Raw genomic sequence first — 23,002 nt, forward strand, 5'->3', positions numbered from 1 at the left:
ATGGGGTCTGACAGAGGTATTGAGAGGTCGAAACTGGCTCGCTAAAAGTCCTCCCAACTTTAGCGAGCCGCGCAGTTTGGACGACCGCCGGGAACAGGTGGCGAGGTAATGTCCCGAACCACCACAGTAGAGGCAACAGTTAGTCCTACGTCTGAGTTGGCGTTCCTCCTTGGTTAACCCGTGCCGCCCTACTTGCATTGGTTCAGAATCGGGAGACAGGACCTCTCCACTAATCCTGTGTGGTGGACGATGATCGACGTATTCTGGTCCAACCCCCGACCCGACTGGAACCTGAGAAGCTGATCGATTGGACGGAACCCATTGCTTCTCCCTCCTTCGCTCTCGGACTCGATTATCCACCCGAATAGACAAGGCTACCAAGCTGTCCAGGTCACTAGGCTCCGGATAGGAGATCAACTCATCCTTGAGCTGCTCCGACAGACCCTGGTAACTCCTCATTCCACCCACTCTCCACAGCCAACGTCTTGAACTCGATCACGAAGTCGGCCACGCTGCGAGTTCCTTGGTGAAGCGAAAACAGGCGCCTAGCTGCGTCCCTCCCTCGGACGGAATGGTCGAAGAGCTTCCTCATCTCGGCCGTGAACCCCTGGTATGAAGCCATGCAGGGGTCTTGTCGTTCCCAAACGGCTGAAGCCCACTCCAGCGCTCGACCACGCAGCAACTCAATCACAAAGGCTATCCTAGCCTTGTCTGTGGCATAAGAGTAGGGCTGTAGATCGAACACTAACCCACACTGCATAAGGAAAGAACGGCATCTTCCCAGCTCCCCCTCATATTTATCCGGCGTCGGAACCTTGGGCTCACGGAAGGACACAGCTCCAGAAGCGGCAGGCGAGATGGGTGAAACCGGTAGTGGATCCTCCACCGGAAACTTGCGCTGGTTCTGGACCTCCGTCAGACCGGTAGAAAGGTTCCGAACTGCCAACGCGGTCTCCTGTAGCTCCGTGCTATGATGGCCCAACATCTTCTCCTGATGGGTAATGGCATGGCGAACAGAGTCCAGGTCCGCTGGGTTCATTACTGGCCGGATCGTTCTGTCACGGTTTACTAAGCCAGAACCCAGAAGCAGACCAGGACAAGGTAAATTGAAACAAAGGTGAGTGTTTATTTAATAGATCCACGAGTGAGGCTGAATAATCCAGGGAACAGAGCGGGTGGCGTGGATGGGTTGTTGAGGGTGCAGTGGTAGGTCCAGTAATGGCTCGGCAGCCGCCGACCATCAGGCAGAGGTTGGGTGAAGGTTCCGGGTGAGTGACTGCAGATAGAACAAAACGGAGGTAAGTATACAGCAAGTCAAAAAGGTGCAAAACAACAAAACTAACGCTAGAAGTTCCAAGGCTGATACACGGACAAACATACTGTTCATGGCTAACGATCCGGCAGGGAATGGATGTTAGGACAGAGCCTAAGAAGGGTGATGATCAGGACCAGGTGTGCAAATTGCTGATGGGATGCAGGTGCGGAAATCAAGAGAGCTCCCGCCTAGCAACGTTGCCCGGCAACCAGGCAGGGAGCGTTCCAGAACCCTCGGGAAACTGGAGATCCCGAGCAGAAAAACTAATACCCAGACAGACCCCGACTCAGACTGCAGGGATCGTTACAAACCGTCCATTCACTGGTTCTCCTCTTAGGCATACCATAAAGCTGCCCCTCTCAAATGATATTATGACAGTGATAAACATAGGCATCATCATATGTCTCTATATAAGGTTGTGGGTACCATATCCCATTGTGCTGCTGTCATTGAAGACTGGTTTATGCTTCAGATGCTTGTGATGATCTCAACGCGCTGTGTCTAAAACACCAATCACTAACACTAATCAGGTTTGAATGACATAATCCCCTTCAGTTTTAGCCCGACTCACGTTACACTTAACTTGATTTCCTATTATTATTTATTTCCAGTGTGAGAGCCGTCGCCAACGTTTAGCATTGCTTGTCGCCATGGAGAGACGATGTCCACATGTCTTTGAATATGATTCTTATTGTAATAATAACGACTGATCACAAACAATAAACAGAATGTAATAATCATAGAGATAAATTAAATTACGTTATGTTACATTATGCTCTATTTAATTCTATGGTTATAATGATGTGTGTATGGAGTCTAATGGGGAGGAAGCTGCAGACATGCTTATGTTGTGGTCAGTAGTAGTCTGCTGCAGAGACTCCAGCATGGAAACACTAAACCCATATACACTGATTCCACACTCATAATGATCCTACCCATCTGTTATGGACACTGTATTGTGTGTATATTTCGGACATACTGTAACTACAAAGACCAAAACTGAGGCACAATCTGATGGGATTTCAGATTACTATGTTATACATTGTAGTACAGTATGTACTATGCTACTATCAACCATGACTCGGGATAAGAATATCATGAGAATTATATGTGAGCTCTTCCATTCTCAGCCTGAATCATATTTAAGTGCCTTGTATGAACCTGTTAGATGACAGATCCACATCTCGTCTGTAATAGTTTGAGTGTGGAGGCTGTTTTTCTCTCTAGTAATTCCATCAGGGTAAGGTCACACTCAGACTGGGAAAGTGTACGTTACGTGTGGTGAAGGTCAAGACGACAGAGTTATAAAGGTTAACATCCTCCGGCTACAGAATAACTATGGAAATGAGCAGAATCTCGTTCCCTCGTTGTGCTGAGAGGGAAAACCATATTGTTTTACATGGATCCATTTTGTGGATAATATTTCACTATTAGGTCCTCATATAGTCTCCACAACCACTTTGCTCTAAATACTTTTGTAAAGCCCCTCATATGATCACTGGGATGCAAGTAAATGAGCTAGGCCTACTAACCTGGAATACATGGTTAATACAGCAAATAGGACTGATGCATGGACAGATTTCATACACTGAGCGAATGGTACCATTATTGAATGAATTTTCAGTCATAACAATCAACTCCTAGGCTTGCATTGTCACATAGAGAGTACTTAACAAACACCATATTCCACCTAACTGTCATTGTTCAGGTTAAAAAGCTGAGTATTTTAATTGTATTCATTAATGTTTAATTCAAGGTGCAAAAAAGACAGGGCTGTTATGTGGATAGAAGCCATGATATTATACATCTACAAGGGACACCAAGGACATGGAATGGAACTTACTTGAAGCGACCTGCTTGCTTTGTTTGAATGCCTGTGAATAAATACTCCATAGTAAACATACACATGCTTGGATTCTCAAGCACTGGCAGGCTTTCTGTTTGTCAGATCCTGCTGAAATGAGGTCATGGCTAATGCAGTGAAGCATGCAAGTTGTTTACCGACAGCCTTTCAATTGGCCCCGCGCGCGAGCACTGTCCATGGTTCTTAAACAAAATCTTGCACGCACCACAAATAATGCGTTCTGGAATAGGTTTTAATTCCTTATTGAAAAGGAAAATAAATTATATTTGAATGTTTAGTGTTGACAATGTTTCCTCAACTTCATAAACCTGTCGAAATACAACTTCATTTTATGGTGCAGCGTCGTGATTCATTCACGAGCTCCGCCATCTCGCTCTCTCTCTCTCTCTCTCTCTCTCTCTCTCTCTCTCTCTCTCTGTCTCTGTCTCTGTCTCTCTCTCTGTCTCTCTCTCTGTCTCTCTCTCTCTCTCGCACATAGGACTACTGGCGAACACGCAAAGTCGCCCATAGTCCTCCAGCCTGAGAAGTATGTCGACATCTCACATGACATTTCTCCACGTTGTTGAAGCTCTGTTTTCTGGACGGTAACAGTGATATGGGCAGTAACAACTGGATCCATCCACCACCTGACTCAACCGGTGGAAGGTAAGTCCGGGACAACCATAGTGCACAGGGAGACTGTTCAAACTTTAAAATAGCCTATCAAATATTACATTCTTTACAAGAGCTGCGTTTGGTTTGTAAGTGTGGACTGAGTCCATGCTCGAATAAAAACGCACAGATCATTTTAAAAGTTGGGTGCATGGACAATTTTGGGTGGAGTTTTGTAGCTACATTTCTTGAATGATGTGAGACTGTTCTCAGAAATAAAATTACTGTACAAACACAATGTCTCTGTAGGGATAAGAAATGTCTACATTATGGATTTGTGCCAACTTTGTTGCTTACAGGGTTTTAACAGAGCATAGACCCTCTGAACATGATGTGCTCTGCATCGTGTCAGTAGTCTTTACCTGTGATGGTTCACTGGGGTGCAATACAGCCAGGTCATCATTATATTGTATGTTACAGTGTATCAGACCTGGGATAACTATAGTTGAACAACTATTTGAATACTAACTACTGTATGACTTTCAACATGCCACTGAAAAGTTCAAAAGCTGCAATTAATTTTATGATACCTGAAAATAATGCAGAGTAATTCAAAGCCATTTGCAAACATTGCAAACAGCGAGTTGGATGCTTAGCAAAAACAACTTAGATCCTCTTTGTCCATCTGAGGGTAAGTGTTCTCGTTTCAAACACACACTATACCATATTTACTCAGAATAAAAATGAATATGATTTTCCACCTACCTTGGCTGTAGTTAATTTTTTTCTTCCTTTCGATACTTAATAGCCACATTTTGTTACTGTTAGCATTCTCAGTAACACTTAACATTAAACTGTTCTTGTGCTTGTGTAATAAAACTGTAATTACTTTTGGAGAAACATTTTATTAGCATGTTGTTACATAATACTTTGGTAATTGCATTTTAATTGCATAGCAATGAGCTGAAAGTTTCTTGCAAGAGGAATAGTGACTGTTCCTTATACCACTTATGTAATAACCCCATTATTATGCAATTATAAAGCAATTTCCAAAGTCCTATGTAACAACAATGTTGCTATTGTAATAATCACAAAGTTACAAGTGTTACTGTATTACCTGATGTCTCACTCATTATGAAAATGTATTTGTTAGTAATTTGGAAGCTGCAAAAGTGGTCTACTCTAATGTTGAGGTGATTCCATGTCCCTCATGTATTTAATTCTAGGCTATAGGCTATATTAAAATGTATATCTAAGAGCCCTCCTAACCATGTGCTTATGATCATATATTTAGACTAATTCAATTAACTGTTGTAGTTTTTGGCAGCCATCAAATAAATACATTTTAAATGTCACTTGGATATATTCAAATACCTTCAATAATTTTTGGTTTTCTGAGAGGTATTCAAAATACTTTCAAATATTATTATTTTTTCTGACACCTGTATTTGAACATTAAAGAAAATATTTGCCTTTTAGTTGAAACTCTATATAAACTATATTAGACTACCTTGAGTATTTGAAAAGTTGGTATTTTCAAATAAACTACAAAATACAACTATTTTCAGCCCAGGTCTGCAGTGTATTATCATTGTGACTTCCACACGACATCCCTGAGGCGCGCGTCTTCATGTAACCTTCACTAACCTTTCACTCCTGTCCTGTACATTACCCTTTAATATCAGGATTTAATGGATAGATTGTCAAGTGAGGCCAGCACGATTCTATTGTTTCTCACTAGGAATCTCCCATGCTGTACTGTGTGTGTGTTAAACAGCTAAATTAGATTGCCTACGGACTCCTCCCTGGGAATTGTATCTGGTAGATCTTATTATGTTTCCTAATCTTCTCATATTAACTCTCATATTCCTCCCCAGGGTGTCCTAGCTCAGATAGACAGACTCTGTCTTTCTGCCGGTGTGTGTACAGCGATCATCCCTTTCTCCTCTCCTCTGTCCCATAGTTTTCTTCTCCTCCTTCTCCTCTCATTTACGCTGTCCTGGCATCATGGGGGAGCTTGTTCCACCATTGGGGTGCCAGAGCAGCGAATATCTTTGACTGGGCTGAGCGGGAACTGTGCTTACGTAGAGATAAGGGGGCTAGCAGGCCCTCTGTTCTCAGGGTGTGTTGTTTGGTAGAATCTGGTGTTGGCAGGTTGTTTCTGGCTCTGCTGCTGGCTCTGTGATGCAGAAGGCAGAGTGGCATGTGTTTTCTCCACACTCTGTTACACTCCTACGTCAGTGCTGCAGTGCACACAGTGATGTAAAATTTCCCACCTCTCCCAGTGTAGCACAGACTTCCCAGAAATTGTTACAACAAGTGGTGGCAATTTTATTGGCTTTGTATAATGTCAGGTTGTTTATTTGCGATGGACTGTACAGAGAGAAGAAAGGTGATCCAAGCCCTCAATGGAAAAAGAGAGTAACATGCTTTGGGTGGACTGAACATGAGAGTGTCTAAAAGAGCAAGATCACACACACGGACACACACGTTCCAAGGCATGTTCCAAGTTGTGTTCGAGTGCCCCACATTTGTTCTCTGTAACATAGTGAGACAGAATGTAGCAGCAGCACGCAGTGTCCTTCTCAGAGTCCTAGTGAGGAGAGAATTCTTCCCTCAAAACCAACTCAGCCAGACAGCCAGTCATAGTAGCACATTACCGGAACCAGCTGTTGGAGCAAGCAGCTGTTGAATCAGATTACGCTAGATAAGCTAATGGGCCTGTCAAGGAACTGCTTCATTTTTTCTCTCCAGATGCCATCCATAACAACTAGTAGGAGCTGTTCTGTTATTATCCTGTAATGTTTGAATCAGAGAGTCTGGGTGTGAGGGGCTACAGGTGTACGTGGTATGAGGGAGGAAGGAGGAGCTCTGTCTGACCCATAGACATACATATGTGCATTATTATTGCATAATGTTTAGACACATCATTGGTCTGACCCCTATCCTCTTTGTCGATTCATAAATAAAGGTGTTCACCACTCAGGCAGCTAATTGGACAGTTAATTAATGGCTGTTTGGTCTCCTTGCATTAACCCTTAATGGCTGAAGCAAAACACAATGACTCAGAGCAGCTTGATGTAATGTTGAATGTCAGGTCTGTATATGAGGTCATCCATAGGGCCACCTATTACAGCATCTACTGTATGTGTGTATATGAGTGGGAGGGGGCTTCATGAATAATTAATGAGAAAATATGTTTGTCAGAATATTGAGAATATGAAAGAATATGAAACGTGTTTGTCTTACTTTCACCCCAAACATATAAATGGAGCAGAGCAGGCTCTCTTCCTGATCGTTTGAGTGTTATGACCATACTTTATTTCTATGGTTATGATCCTGTAAGTGCAGCACAGCACTGTTTCATAAGTGAACAAAATGGGGTATCTGAGGGATAACAGATGGGGTACTCATACTGTAATGATGTTTGAGCTGATGTTAAGAGCAGGAAGGAAGCCTCTATCAGGTACAATCTTATCACATAGTCTAATGGAGTTGCTTATGGGGCTGCTTCAGCAGCATGCAATGATCCTTAAAAAGTATATCCTGAGTGTCTTTCCATTGATTTTCTGATCAGAATAGATCAGGTAATCACATCGCTGTCTGAGTAATGTTTGTGCTGTAGATACTTTTTGTTCTTAACGTCGTCCCTTAACAGCTATTACAGTGGTCTTCTTCCATTTGCTAAATGTAGTTATGGTGTTGTTTGTTTTTGTCATAGGGAATTGCTATACCTGTAAATCGAGCTATATGCTTTGTTACTGTCAGATAGAAAAGGGTTGGGATTGGTGCACTCAGTTAGCTAGAGATGAGCCAAGACAGGATCAGAGAGAGGTTAGGGTTAGGGTGAGGAGTGTTTTCAGCACACTGCCAAAACATCCTCAGACTCAGAAGTCTAAAATGTGTACTTCACAAAGTGTAAAAAGTATAAAAGACAGAGGAAGGAAGATGAACAACTGCACCAGCATCACATAATGTCAGCAGTACTCTCTCAAAGTGGACAGCATCCCTCCCTATTCCCACAGTCAGGTACCCATCTTTAGCCTGAGAGGATCTGTGCTGTCGTGACATGGAGACATGCGCCTGCTGATAGACCTCTATCTATCCCTTGGTGGTGTCAATTAACACAAAAATAATGTCCTCACAGTGGCAGGATGAATGTAGTCGCTTGCTGTGACAGTAGCAGGCTAGTGTCCAGTGCAGATACAAGATTACAGGGTCACCCGTGGAGCAAATTAGGGTTAAGTGCCTTGCTCAAGGGCACATCGACAGGTTTTCACCTTGTCGGGTCAGGTAGTCGAACCAGCAACCTTTCAGTTACTGGCCCAATGCTCTAACCACTACACTACCTGCTTGTACTTCTACAAGCCCATAAAATTAGGGGAAACAACTTGACATTCTTAACTTGGCTCTTATACTCAGATTAGCTTTCTGCTTAAATGTCAACATGTATGTTTCCAGGTAAACCAGATAATGTAAATGAGCTGTCTTAGAGGTGAGGGTGACCTAATAATGCGCTCTAACTTGACCTGTCAGGTCACATCCTATCCCAGTAAGTACTTTCAGGTCACCAAAGAGCCAGGAGGGGAGCCTTGGCCAGGAAATCATACAGTTAAAAGGCATTCAAACTCATAGCAAAGATGAGCCAAATACAGTACAAATAGGCCAAGTGTGTAAGATCATTAAAGGGATAGTTCACCCAAATAAAATAAAATGGTTTCAATGTTTCAAAATCATCCCAATGTGACTGGAATTGACTGTGTAGCTCAATGAAGTCAACAAAGAAGTTACTGCAAACAACAAACACTGTTTTTTCCCCCTCTGACATCATTGCACACGTGATAGAACAGCAGAATATGTACTGCACATTTCATCAACAAAACAAAAACAATAATAAAGGTGCTGGGGCGCTGTTTCCCCAAATGCGGATTCGTATACAATTTAAAACATGCTTATTTGGGAGATATTGACTTGCATTGGGTTTTGGACATAAATGATAGCATTAGAAGACAGCAGTCAGGTAAACAAAACCATAGAATGGATTGCTGTCCCTCCTTATCCAAAGGCTTACAGGATAAGGAAACAAACATTTAATTTAGTAATTTAGGTAATTATTAGGTAAACTATTTACTGTTAATCTAGTCTTCAGTGTTCAGCAGTTAACATTCGGGTCAAATCTACTTTCTACAAACAAAGCAGCAGGTGGATAAATATTAGGAATCATGTCATTTCTGCTCACCAATAATCCTTTGTAAATTGGATCTGAGAATGCTGCTCCTTCATACCTGTCTTAAAATATCCAGGGGTGATACTGCATATTGATTTTGGTATATAGGACACTTCTGTGTGTATTTTTAAACCCTGTAGCTACAGGAAAGGGCTTTTATTTGCTCACCTGCCATTTTTTCCACACCTGGGTAAAGGAATACAGACTCGCGCACAAACACACACTTGCTCTCCCCTACCAGTCAGGAAGCTGGTGTCGGAAATTACAAAGGAACCAAGTACAATATCATCAGGTAGTTGATTGGGAGGAGTACAGAGAAAATGCTTACACACACACACACACACACACACACACACACACACACACACACACACACACACACACACACACACACACACACACACACACACTCTAAAAGAGATGCACTCATGCTTAGACTTAATACATTTAGGGCTGATTTCCTGGACACATATTAAGCCTTATCCTGGACTAAAAAGAATGCTTAATGGAGAATCTCTTATGAAAAACGGATGTAATCTTTGTCATTACCAGGTGTATCTTATAGTTCTGAGACTGGCCCCGAAGCATACTTGAAAAGGATAACCAAGACCAGAAAAGATGGAGATGCTCAACTTCACCAACTACTCCAACCTCAGCTCCGACAATGGAAGCAGCAGTCTCTTCTCTAGGAGTCCCTACAAAACGGTAGAGATCGTCCTCATCATCCTGGTGGCCGGGTCACTCAGCCTCGTCACCATCATTGGCAACATCCTGGTTATGCTCTCCATAAAGGTTTGGATTAAAGATCCATCACTTCATTGTTTTAATTAATTATATGCTTATGATACAGGTGGTCTCTCCAATAGTTGAAAAGGTCGCCTATTGGATAGCCAATATTCAGTACACCTAAAATACTGGAGACCTGTTATTCTTTAGTGTTGTGATGCAAAGATATTGGCAAAGTGAATTGCACATTGTTAGGGTCAGGAGTTACTCCTGGTCCTACACATATCATTGTCTTTTTTGACAATGTATTTTCTAATATTCTCCTGTATGCTCTCCATGAAGGTCAATAGGAACCTCCAGACTGTCAACAACTATTTCCTGTTCAGCCTAGCCTGTGCTGACCTCATCATTGGCCTGTGTTCCATGAACCTCTACACCGTCTACATTGTGATTGGACACTGGCCCTTAGGCCCAGTCATGTGCGACCTGTGGTTGGCCATTGATTACGTGGTCAGCAACGCCTCGGTTATGAACCTCCTCATCATCAGCTTCGACCGCTACTTCTGCATCACCAAGCCTCTCAGCTATCCGGTGCGCCGCAGCACCACGATGGCGGGGATGATGATTGCGGCGGCCTGGGTGCTGTCATTCGTACTATGGGCCCCTGCCATCTTGTTCTGGCAGTTCATCGTGGGTGGGCGGACGGTGCCGCCTGGCGAGTGCTACATCCAGTTCTTCTCCAACGCAACGGTGACATTTGGCACAGCCATCGCAGCCTTCTACCTGCCTGTGGCCATCATGATCAGCCTCTACTGGCGCATATCCAGGGCCAGCCGCAGCCGGGTACGGAGGAACAGCAGGAAACCTTCAGGGAATAGCCTGGGAGAAGGCCCATCGCAGAGCCAGGAGGATGGGTTCAGGGCCCAGCCCAACGACTGCACTGTGACTGGGGAGGAGGAGGAGGAGGAAGGTGGGGATGGAGAGAAGGCCGGGGAGGGGGTCCAGCAGAAGAATGGCAGGGAGCCCTGCAGAGGGTATGGGCCAGACAAAGATAGCTCTACCACAACATCCAATCAAAGGGAAGAGCCTGGCCTATCACAGAAGGGGTCAAACGGTGAGGCCAAACCCAGCCAGACGCGGTGTTGCTCTCAGAACCAGGCCACATGCTGCGGGCCCAAACTCTCCTGTATCAGAAGCAACCCCTGGCCTGAGGGAGAGACATACACAGCCACGCACAGCAACACAGATTCCACCCCTGCCACAGAGAAACACAGCCTGGTGACACGGACGCTGTTAAAGGTGTTGATATATATAATGTACAGCAGAATATATATGTGTATTCAAATACTGAAGGAGAAATTTAAAGTGAATAAAAAAAATATATACACTGAGTATACAAAACATTAAGAACACTTGCTCTTTCCATAACATAGACTGACCAGGTGAATCCAGGTGAAAGCTATGATCCCTTATTGATGTCACTTGTTAAATCCACTTCAATCAGTGTATACTACCGGTCAAAAGTTTTAGAACACCTACTCATTCAAGGGTTTTTCTTTATTTTTACGATTTTCTACATTGTAGAATAATAGTGAAGACATCAAAACTATGAAATAACACATATGGAATCATGTAGTAACCAAAAAAGTGTTAAACAAATCAAAATATATTTTATATTTGAGATTCTTCAAATAGCCACCCTTTGCCTTGATGACAGCTTTGCACACTCTTGGCATTCTCTCAGACAGCTTCACCTGGAATGCTTTTCCAACAGTCTTGAAGGAGTTCCCACATATGCTGAGCACTTCTTGGCTGCTTTTCCTTCACTCTGTGGTCCGATTCATCCCAAACCATCTCAATTTGGTTGAGGTCAGGGGATTGCGGAGGCCAGGTCATCTGATGCAGCACTCCATCACTCCTTCTTGGTAAAATAGCCCTTACACAGCCTGGAGGGTCATATGGACTCCAGACCAAAGGACACATTTCCACCGGTCTAATGTCCATTGCTCATGTTTCTTGAGCCAAGCAAGTCTCTTCTTCTTATTGGTGTCCTTTAGTAGTGGTTCCTTTGCAGCAATTTGACCATGAAGGCCTGATTCACACAGTCTCCTCTGAACAGTTGATGTTGAGATGTGTCTGTTACTTGAACTCTGTGAAGCATTTATTTGGGCTGCAATTTCTGAGGCTGGTAACTCTAATGAACTTATCCTCTGCAGCAGAGGTAACTCTGGATCTTCCATTCCTGTGGCGGTCCTCATGAGAGCCAGTTTCATCATAGCACTTGAAGAAACGTTCAAAGTTCTTGAAATGTTCTGTATTGACTGACCTTCATGTCTTAAAATAATGATGGACTGTTGGTTCTCGTTGCTTATTTGAGCTGTTCTTGCCATAATATGGACTTGGTCTTTTACCAAATAGGGCTATCTTCTGTATACCCCCCCCCTACCTTGTCACAACACAACTGATTGGCTCAAACGCATTAAGAAGGCACACCTGTTAATTGAAATGCATTCCAGGTGACTACCTCATGAAGCTGGTTGAGAGAATGCCAAGAGCTGTCATCAAGGCAAAGTGTGGCTATTTGAAGAATTTGTTTAACACTTCTTTGGTTACAACATGATTCCATATGTGTTATTTCATAGCTTTGATATCTTCACTATTATTCTACAATGTAGAAAAGAGTAAAAAATAAAGAAAAACCCCTGAATGAGTAGGTGTTCTAGAACTTTTGACCGGTAGTGTAGATGAAGGGGAGGAGACAGGTTAAAGAATGATTTTTAAGCCTTGAGACAATTGAGTCATTGATTGTGTATGTGACCCATTCAGAGGGTGAATTGGCAAGGCAAAAAATATAAGTGCATTTGAAAGGGGTATGGTAGTAGTTGCCAGGCGCATCGGTTTGTGTCAAGAACAACAACGCTCAACAGGTTTCCTTGTGTATCAAGAATGGTCCACGACCCAAAGGACATCCAGCCAACTTGATACAACTGTGGGAAGCATTGGAGTCAACATGGGCCAGCATCCCTGTGGAACACTTTCAACACCTTGTAGAGTCCATGCCCCGACGAATTGCGAATTGAGGAAGTTCTGAGGGCAAAGGGGGGTGCAACTCAATATTAGAAAGGTGTTCCTAATGTTTGGTATACTCAGTGTCAAAAAGCTTAAGAGATTTTACAGTTGAAGTCGGAAGTTTGCATACACCTTAGCCAATTACATTTAAACTCAGTTTTTCACAATTCCTAACATTTAATCCTTGTAAAAATACCCTGTCTTAGATCAGTTAGGATCACTAATTTATTTTAAGAATGTGAAATGTCAGAGTAATAGTATAGAGAATGATTTATTTCAGCTTTTATTTCTTTCATCACATTCCCAGTAGGTCAGAAGTTTACATACACTCAATTAGTATTTGGTAGCATTGCCTTTAAATTGTTTAACTTGGGTCAAACGTTTCGGGTAGCCTTCCACAAGCTTCCCACAATAAGTTGGGTTTGTAGGCCTCCTTGCTCGCACATGCTTTTTCAGTTCTGCCCACAAATGTTCTATAGGATTGAGGTCAGGGCTTTGTGATGGCCACTCCAATACCTTGACTTTGTTGTCCTAAAGCCATTTTGCCACAACTTTGGAAGTATGCTTGGGGTCATTGTCAATTTGGAAGACCCATTTAAGACCAAGCTTTAACTTCCTGACTGATGTCTGGAGATGTTGCTTCAATATATCCACATAATTTTCCTTCCTCATGGTGCCATCTATTTTGTGAAGTGTACCAGTCCCTCCTGCAGCAAAGCACCCCCACAGCATGATGCTGCCACCCCCGTGCTTCACGGTTGGGATGGTGTTATTCGGCTTGCAAGCAGCCCCCTTTTTCCTCCAAACATAACGATGGTCATTATGGCCAAACAGTTCTGTTTTGGTTTCATCAGACCAGAGGACATATCTCCAAAAAGTACAATCTTTCTCCCCATGTGCAGTTGCAAACCGTAGTCTGGCTTTTTTATGGCGGTTTTGGAGCAGTGGCTTCTTCCTTGCTGAGCGGCGTTTCAGGTCACGTCGATATAGGACTTGTTTTACTGTGGATATAGATACTTTTGTACCTGTTTCCTCCAGCATCTTCACAAGGTCCTTTGCTGTTGTTCTGGGATTGATTTGCACTTTTCGCACCAAAGTACGTTCATCTCTAGGAGACAGAATGCGTCTCCTTCCTGAGCGGTATGACGGCTGCGTACTATTGTTTGTACAGATGAATGTGGTACATTCAGGCATTTGGAAATTGCTCCCAAGGATGAGCCAAACTTGTGGAGGTCTACAATTTTTTTTCTGAGGTCTTGGCTGAATTCTTTTGATTTTCCCATGATGTCAAGCAAAGAGGCACTGAGTTTGAAGGTAGGCCTTGAAATACATCCACAGGTACACCTCCAATTGACTCAAATTATGTCAATTAGCCTATCAGAAGCTTCTAAAGCCATGACATAATTTTCTGGAATTTTCCAAGCTGTTTAAAGGCACAGACAACTTAGTGTATGTAAACTTCTGACCCACTGGAATTGTGATACAGTGAATTATAAGTGAAATAATCTGTCTGTAAACAATTGTTGGAAAAATTACTTGTTGTCATGCACAAAGTAGATGTCCTACCAACTTGCCAAAACTATAGTTTGTTAACAAGACATTTGTGGAGTGGTTGAAAAACAAGTTTTAATGACTCCAACCTATGTGTGGTAGGGGAGAAGGTATCATCATGTACATCATCTGGTACAAATATCTATCACTTTTCTGTCTCCAGGTGACCAAGAGGAACTCCAAGCAGAGCTCCAAGAGGAAGACGAAGAAGAGGAAGGGCCCTCCGTCTCGGGAGAAGAAGGTGACGCGCACCATCATGGCCATTCTGGTGGCATTCGTGGCCACGTGGACGCCATACAATGTGATGGTGCTCATCAACACCTTCTACTCCAGCTGCATCCCCAACTCGCTGTGGACCTTTGGCTACTGGCTGTGCTACATCAACAGCACCGTCAACCCGGCCTGCTACGCCCTGTGCAACACCACCTTCAAGAACACCTTCAGACAGCTGCTGCTCTGCCAGTACAGGAACATACGCACAATGAGGTCATGAGGACCAGGGGGTCAGGGGTCATGGCTGGGAAGCTGCTGTCTTCATTCACTCAGATACTCACAGATCTGATAGGACTGGATAGGTGAAAGTAGGTGAAGCTATTGTTTAGGCCTACCCAGTCGTCTTTGATCCGTGCAGGGGGCTGAACCAGGGCAGAAGGAAGAGGGGAGACAACTTCTTAGAATGAAATGCAGCTCAGATGTGTATCGATGTTGGTTGTGGTTTTACATGAGTAGGTTCCAAATTAGACTGCTATTCTCATGAAACATTTGGTTTCAACATGGTGGCTAAACTCTGTTTACATAATGACTATCTATGTTATGTTTTGGGTATGTGACACACATGTCTACTCCATGGTATGTATTTGGATGTCTCTGGTATGTCTGGGTGATTCTGTCTTACGTCTTGTGATTGCTTGTTGTTCAGCGCTTGTTTGCTGTTTGCTACACAGGTGCAGTGGCAGAGGTTTGCTCGGAGCTGTTTCTGCACTGTTCAGACACTTAAGGTTGATATACTATGACACATGGTTATAGATGTTCCCCTATGTAAGTATAAATTAGGTTTAGCTTGTTCAAATAAGATAGTATTCTGAGAAAGAACATAAAAACACCAGTACTGTCGATATATATCTAGGAGAAGAAGAGGAAAGAGAGAGAAGAGAGGAAGAAGACTGAGAATTTCCCGCACTACCAAAAGCAACAGTTTCAGAGAAACATAAGACTGTACAAATACACCTGTAAATATACATACACACTATATATACAAAAGTATGTCGACAACCCTTCAAATTAGTGGATTTGGCTATTTCAGCCACACCTGTTGCTGACAGGTGTACAAAATCGAGCACACAGCCATGCAATCTCCATAGACAAACATTGGCAGTAGAATGGCCTTACAGAAGAGCTCAGTGACTTTCAACGTCGCACAGTCATAGGATGCCACCTTTCCAACAAGTCAGTTCGTCAAACTTCTGCCCCGCTAGAGCTGCTGTAAGTGCTGTTATTGTGAAGTGGAAACATCTAAGAGCAACAACGGCTCAGCCACGAAGTGGTAGGCCACACAAGCTCACACAACAAGACAGCTGAGGGCTGAAGCGCGTAGAGCGTAAAAATCGTCTGTCCTTGGTTGCAACCCTCACTACCGAGTTCCAAACTGCCTCTGGAAGTAACGTCAGCACAAAAACTGTTAGTCGGGAACTTCATGAAATTAGTTTCCATGACCGAGCAGCCGCACACAAGCCTAAGATCACCATGGACAATGCCAAGCGTCAGCTGGAGTGATGAATCCAACCTCATCGAACACCTTTGGGATGAATTGGAACGCCGGCTGCGAGCCAGGCCTAATCGCCCAACATCAGTGCCCGACCTCACTAATGCTCTTGTGGCTGAATGGAAGCAAGTCCCTGCTGCAATGTTCCAACATCTAGTGGAAAGCCTTCCCAGAAGAGTGGAGGCTGTTATAGCAGCAAAGGGGGGACCAACTCCATATTAATGCCCATGATTTTGGAATGAGATGTTCGACAAGCAGGTGTCCACATACTTTTGGTCATGTAGTGTATCTGTGAGTGAGTGAGTCTGCGTACACCATGCGTCTGCCTTCAGAAAGTATTCACAGCTCTTTACTTTTTCGACATTTTGTTGTGTTACAGCCTGAATTTGAAATTGATTCAATTGAGATTTTGTTTCACTGGCCTACACACAATACCCCATAATGTCTAAGTGGAATTATGTTTTTAGAAATGTTCACAAATTAATGAAAATTAAAAGCTAAAATGTCTTCAACCCCTTTGTCATGGCAAGCCTGAATATTTTTTTTATTAACAAGTCACATAATAAGTTGCATGGACTCACTCTGTGTGCAATAATAGTGTTTAACATTATTTTTTTAATGACTACCTCGTCTCTGTACCCCACACAAGTGAATTTCAAAAACAGGACCAGGGAGGTTTTCAATGCCTCGCAAAGAAGGGCACCTATTGGTAGATGGGTAAAAATAAAAAAAAGCAGACATTGAATATCCCTTTGAGCATGGTGAAGTTATTAATTACACTTTGGATGGTGTATCAATACACCCAGTCATTACAAAGATACAGGAGTCCTTCCTAACTCAGTTGCCGGAGAGGAAGGAAACTGCTCAGGGATTGCACCATGAGGCCAATGGTGACTTTAAAACAGTTACAGAGTTTAATGGCTGTGATAGGACAGAGTGAAAAGAAGGAAGCCTGTACAGAATACAAATATTCCAAAACAATATTCATGTTTGCAATAAGGCACTAAAGTAAAACTGCAAAAACCTTAACTTCATTTCCTGAATACAAAGCGTTATGTTTTGGACAAATCCAACACACCACATCACTGAGTACCACTCTTCATATTTTAAAGCATGGTAGTTGCTGCATCATGTTATTGGTATTCTTATCATCAGTAAGGACTAGGGAGGTTTTTTTTTTATAAAAAGAAACGGAATAGAGCTAAGCACAGGCAAAATCCTAGAGAAAACCTGGTTCAGTCTGCTTTCCAACAGACACTGGGAGACAAATTCACCTTTCAGCAGGACAATAACCTAAAACACAAGGCCAAATATACACTGGAGTTGCTTACCAAGACTACATTGCATGTTCCTGAGTGGCCTAGTGACAGTTTTGACTTAAATCTGCTTGAAAATCTATGGCAAGACTTGAAAATGTCTGTCTAGCAAAGATTAACAACCAACTTGACAGAGCTTGAATACTTTTTTAAAGAATAACGTGGAAATATTGTGCAATCCAGGTGTGCAAAGCTCTTAGAGATTTACCCAGAAAGACTCACAGCTGTAATCGCTGCCAAAGGTGATTCTAACATGTATTGACTCGGGGGTGTGAATAGTTATGTAAATGAGACATTTCTGTATTTCATTTTCAAAAAATTTGCAAACATTTCTAAAAACATGTTTTCACTTTATCATTATGGGGTATTGTGTGTAGATGGGTGAGAAAAAAAATATATTTAATGGATTTTGAATTCAGGTTGTAACACAACAAAATGTGGAATACTGTAAGTCAAGGGGTATGAATACTTTCTGAAGGCACTGTATATTTATGTGCTTATGGGGGGAGAGGAGTATACTGTATATACCGATAAAGAAAAATGCTAAACCACAGCTGTTATTCAACCCTTTAACTGTATAACGTGAGCTATTGCGATATAACTACCCTTGGTCCCCATTACCTATCCTCTACCCTCCCCTCCTCTTGTCCTGCTTATTCATACTCCATACATTTAACCACAACAGGTATTTTGAATTGGGAATAAATGAAAAATAATATGTCAAACTGAATGTCCTTTCTTTATCACAGAGAATGGTTTAGAGCACTATTCAACATGGTAACACATCAACCAACAATTTTCACCACCTTGAAAATGGATCTTACTGGGAAATGACACAGTGATGTGGTTCGGGGGTGGTTTTTTGTCTGTGTTCATATTTTCCAGCTCAGATAGCTCATTCATCTCCACCAGAAGACAGCTATTGAGAGAGGAATATGTGTATTTATCATCTAGACTAGCCAAAGCATCAGTCATCAGACACAGGTCATAATATCATAATTCCCCTGTCTTCAGTAGTGCTATAAATCACAGCATGAAAAACACAACATCAACAACAGTAGTTAAGGCCCATTCACTTGGACTGTCGTACTGTATGTGGGACATCATGTGTAACACAGCCCTCCAAACACACACAAACACATCCACACACACTGTGTGTGTGGTGTTTTCATTTATGTACTGGTACTGTGGGTGCCAGGATAAGTACTGGGTTGTGGGAGCTACAGTGGTGTGGGTAATGGTGTAATGTTGTTCAGATTACAGGGACTCCTATGTCCTAACTCCTAACTGGATGCTCATCTTGCATTGATTGCTGAGGTGTGAGTGCCCTCTAGAGGTTAAATTGATGGGACACAGCAACATAGAGGCACTTGGATGCCATTTTGCACCAGACATGGTAGTGTGTGTGTGCATTGTGGTTGGTATGGCAGGGGATATGCTGATTGCTACCAAAAATAAACCTGACTTTAATGTCATATGCAAGCTAGAAGAGAACATCAGTGTCATGTTGTGAATGTAGCCAGTACCAATGTAGCCTATTTTGTCCATAACCATTGCTATCAGGTTTACAGACTGGGGGTTGACATAACGGCCACACAGTCAAAGTTTGACACAACTTTAAAAGCTGGCTGGACCGACATGATGCACAGAGGGCTGTTCTGATATCCCCTGGTACGTGTCAGTATGTTGCTCAAATGAATACCAAGAGAGACGAGAGAAAAATAAATAAAATATTCAGCGTCAAACAAGACTTTGACGCCAAGCCGTTCAACTTCAGAAGAAATCCTGTTTGAGATGAGTAGGCCTATGATAAAGCAAACCGAACCTTGGCCTACAGCCATTCATCAAGCTGGGGACCCCAATGAAAATAGATCCACAGGTGAACCGTGTAGAATAATGATGGTGGTCAACGTAGGCCCTTTGGAATTCGGGCACTGTTTTTTCATTCCCGAGCCCAACCAGTCCTTTCCCCAGGCCGATCCTGGCACCATCCAAATCGGAATCGTATTCGTGCTCTGGGCCCAGTTTTTCCAAACTTTTAATCTGGATCAGAATGATCCTGATTCTCTAAACCTATTTTTTGCAATCCAGGATCAGATCGATCTGGCTGCTAAGACGTTTTAAGAAAATAATTAGATAGGATCATTCTGATCCAGATACCACAACATCAAGATCACAGAATCTGGATTTTCAGGGTTTTGGAACAGGCCTACACCTTGCCATCTACTGGACAGGTTATGGTACTACTTCTACACTGTCATAGGGAAACATAGAAGAGTAAATACATGAATAAAGGTAAAAATAATAGAGCCTGCATATCACTTATATGTAAGTACAAACCTTTATTTGACACTTCTCAATATAACAACTGACCACATACCTATACTGCAGTCAATTTAACATAATGAACCTTTGGTTTCAAGTACAATACAACCAAGACATTTCAATCTAACTAAGGTGACAAGGTCTAAATCCACCCTGAATCCACCCTTCCAGTGGGAGCAAGATAATCCCCATTTTTGGCAAACTATCCTAATCACCTTTGAAAAATGCAAAAAGACATTTGATCCTGATTAAAGGTCAGATTGGATTACCAAATCCGAATCCTTATACGGAGGATCAGAATCTCATTTTTCAGTTTTGAAAAACCCAGTTATAACATTTAATCCTATCTGATTGCCGAAATATGATCAGATAACTTTTGAAAAACTGGGCCCTGAGGTCTGAATCGGGCTTTCCATGTTGGATTCAACAGTTTTGGGACATTTGCATCTGTCAATCATCTCCATTGTCACGTACGTTAAGAGAAGGGTCGGACCAAGGTGCAGCGTGAAAGGCGTACATGTTTATTTAACTAATAAACACACGACACAGTAACCAAAATAACAAACTTAACCGTGACGGTCCAAAGGGCTAACACACAAGCCTAAACAGGAACACAACAAGATCCCACAACACAGGCAGGAAAACTGGCTGCCTAAGTATGATCCCCAATCAGAGACAACGCGTGACAGCTGCCTCTGATTGGGAACCACACCCGGCCAAACATAGAAATACAAACCTAGAATATTCACACCCTGACCAAACTAGCTAGAGTTCTATAGGCCAGGGCGTGACATCCATCTCCATGGTTATTACATGGACCACGAACTATGGATAGAAAGTGCTTCAATCCAACCCTTGGTGCCGAGAAGAGATTCTACCATTTGACAGACTTTCCATCTGCCTTTTTGTTCCACACAGGAAAAAAATATGTTGAGAAGAAAATATGATGTTAAGAAAGTTTGGGAGGTCACAGGCTTTCTATTGGATGGTAACAAGGCAGACAACATGTTTTTACGTGAGGCTGCCCGCCTGGACCGCTGAACTCAGGTGCACGCCAGACACGGTGTGTGCATTGCGGTATGGCCAAGGATATCCTGCTTTTGTACCAAAGAGGAACCCTTCAAACGTGGCCATGTGCAAGCTGGCTGGACATTTACTATTCAAGAACAAACAGAATCATGAAACAGCACTGAAAACGACGTGGTGTCCATCGTTCAGATATTCTGCCTAAAGGAAAATGTGTTCAGTTGGAAAAGCAATTATAACTGCACATTTTAGGAACTTTTAAACATGCTACCTGAAGAAAATCAGTGTGACTGTTAATGTAGGCCTACTTAATTTGTGCTCAATTTGTGCTCAACTGGAATGTTTACTGGAATATGCAAGTCAAGTTGCCAAAATACTGTATATGGCTTCCCAGCTAGCATATTTTGGTTCCTTGGAAGTTGGGGAAACGTATGTTTTTGGTTTCCCCTTGGTTCTGGGAACGAAGCCATATGTTTACTGTCCGGTAAACATGAACTTTTTGAATACATTCTGAGAATGGAAGTGAACATTTTTAAGTTGTAGGGGGGTTCTGAGAACATTTTACTATGGTTCCCTGAAAGTAGTCCTGGGAGGTTTTATTAACATTCTGAGAATGGAAATTATAGGTTATTTGAAAGTAATTCTCTAATGTTGTCAATGTTTTGAATTACATTTAAAGGTTATTTGGAGGTTTTTGAATAACGTCTTTAAAATGTTCACTGAATGTTTCAATAAGACTTTTAGTAGCACTGCTAGCTTAGTTTGGGTTAACTGTTTAAAACTCCAAGCACAGATAGCACACATGGAAATTCATTTGCTTAGGCATTAATCATGCAAACACATTTATTTTTTATTTTGGCACGGTGTCTGTGAGATTCAAATCTATGATCTTCTGTTCTCTATCCATGGAATTAGTTCACTGTGCCCCAGGATGTTTTTTTAACTGATACAAAGCTGTTTTTTTGTTGTTTATTCAAGCATTTCTATGTTTGGTTTATTCAGGTAGGCACGGATAGAGGGAGAACAAGAAATAGAAACATTTAAATGAGAGTCGCTACCTGCAAAATTGCCTAGGGCAGTCAGATATAGCCTATTTTTCTGAGTGGCAATATAATGCTAAATTAATATTCAGAGATTGAGAGTGCGGAAAAAGTCAAGTCCAAATGGATGCAAACTCAACGACAGTGATGACACAGACAGCAGTGCGCTAGAGAGCGATGAGCATGCCTCGTTGCGCACTATTTACATGCTCTGTCCATTGGGCACACACTGGTTGAATCAACATTGTTGCCACGTCATTTCAACGGAGCTGCCGCTTTCAAGGAGCGGGACTCTAATAAGGACGCTTATAAGAAATCCTGCTACGACCTCCGACGAGCCGTCAAACAGTCAAAACGTCAATACAGGACCAGTGGTGTAAATGACTTAAGTACAAATACTTTAAAGTACTACTTACATAGTTTTTGGGGGTATCTATACTTTACTTTTTATATTTTTAACAACTTTTCTTTTACTTCACTATATTCCTAAAGTGTTACGGTCCGGCTCTGTTGGTCCTGTTCCTGTTGGTGTTCGTTTCCCTTTTCTCCCCTGTGTGTGTTGTTTGTGTCTGTCTCCCCCTGCTGTGCAGTCAGAGGTTCTTGGTCAGCGGGCGTGGCCATTCTATCACCAGAGCAGTTACATCAAGCTGCAGCTCATTGGCACCAATCAAGCAGCAGATATCTACCCGGGCTGGACACCTCTCCAGCGCCAGTTCGTTCCTACACTTCCAGTGGTAACTTGGCCCGTACAGCACTCTCAGTGTAGTTGTACTCTCTCAGTATTATTGTTGTTCCTGCCTCGTTTGTAACCTGTCTCTCCTTCGACCAGATCTCTTCTGTTCCTGCTGCCTGCCTGCCTGCCTGCCATTCCCACGCCGCTACCTGATCCTCTGTTGCCTGACATCCTCGTTATCCAGCTCTCAGGACTACTGGCTCTCCACCCCACTCAGCTCCTACCCCAGCCTGAAGCTACTTCACCCTGACTACTTCTCTCTGCCAATACACGTTGAATAAACTACATCCTAATTTTACTCTCTTTGTCCGTGTGTCCGTCTCTGCACCTGAGTCCCCCACCCAACCTAATAGAACGAACTGGCCAAAACATGGACTCAGCAGAGATGCCACATGAAACAACGGGGGATGGCGTACAACACGCCCTCCATTCACAAGGAGTACTATTGGGACAACAC

At 42.7% G+C, this 23,002-nt stretch overlaps 1 protein-coding gene and 1 long non-coding RNA gene across 2 annotated transcripts; both read left to right on the plus strand.

Moving 5' to 3' along the window:
• The first annotated feature begins 3,715 nt into the window (after nt 1–3,715).
• Nucleotides 3,716–15,619, plus strand: LOC121577358 (muscarinic acetylcholine receptor M2-like). The gene is made up of 4 exons (XM_041891119.1): nt 3,716–3,824; nt 9,550–9,789; nt 10,066–11,022; nt 14,507–15,619. Exons 2-4 carry the CDS (start codon nt 9,616–9,618, stop codon nt 14,834–14,836), a joined length of 1,461 nt encoding a protein of 486 aa, XP_041747053.1. The 5' UTR covers nt 3,716–3,824; nt 9,550–9,615; the 3' UTR covers nt 14,837–15,619.
• Nucleotides 15,620–22,328: 6,709 nt separating this feature from the next.
• On the plus strand, nt 22,329–22,843 carry LOC121577357. Its single transcript, XR_006002614.2, has 2 exons — nt 22,329–22,546; nt 22,642–22,843. It is a non-coding gene; the product is annotated as an uncharacterized LOC121577357 (long non-coding RNA).
• Nucleotides 22,844–23,002: the final 159 nt, after the last annotated feature.

Source organism: Coregonus clupeaformis, chromosome 11, assembly GCF_020615455.1.
Source record: "Coregonus clupeaformis isolate EN_2021a chromosome 11, ASM2061545v1, whole genome shotgun sequence".
Taxonomy (NCBI): domain Eukaryota; kingdom Metazoa; phylum Chordata; class Actinopteri; order Salmoniformes; family Salmonidae; genus Coregonus; species Coregonus clupeaformis.

What these genes read in the sequence shown, in the direction of transcription:
- LOC121577358 (XM_041891119.1), top strand. Translation starts at nt 9,616, where the DNA reads ATGGAGATGCTCAACTTCACCAACTACTCCAACCTCAGCTCCGACAAT. An exon ending in TGGTTATGCTCTCCATAAAG is followed by an intron (nt 9,790 to 10,065) that starts GTTTGGATTAAA and finishes CTCTCCATGAAG; the next exon opens with GTCAATAGGAACCTCCAGAC. An exon ending in TGACACGGACGCTGTTAAAG is followed by an intron (nt 11,023 to 14,506) that starts GTGTTGATATAT and finishes TTCTGTCTCCAG; the next exon opens with GTGACCAAGAGGAACTCCAA.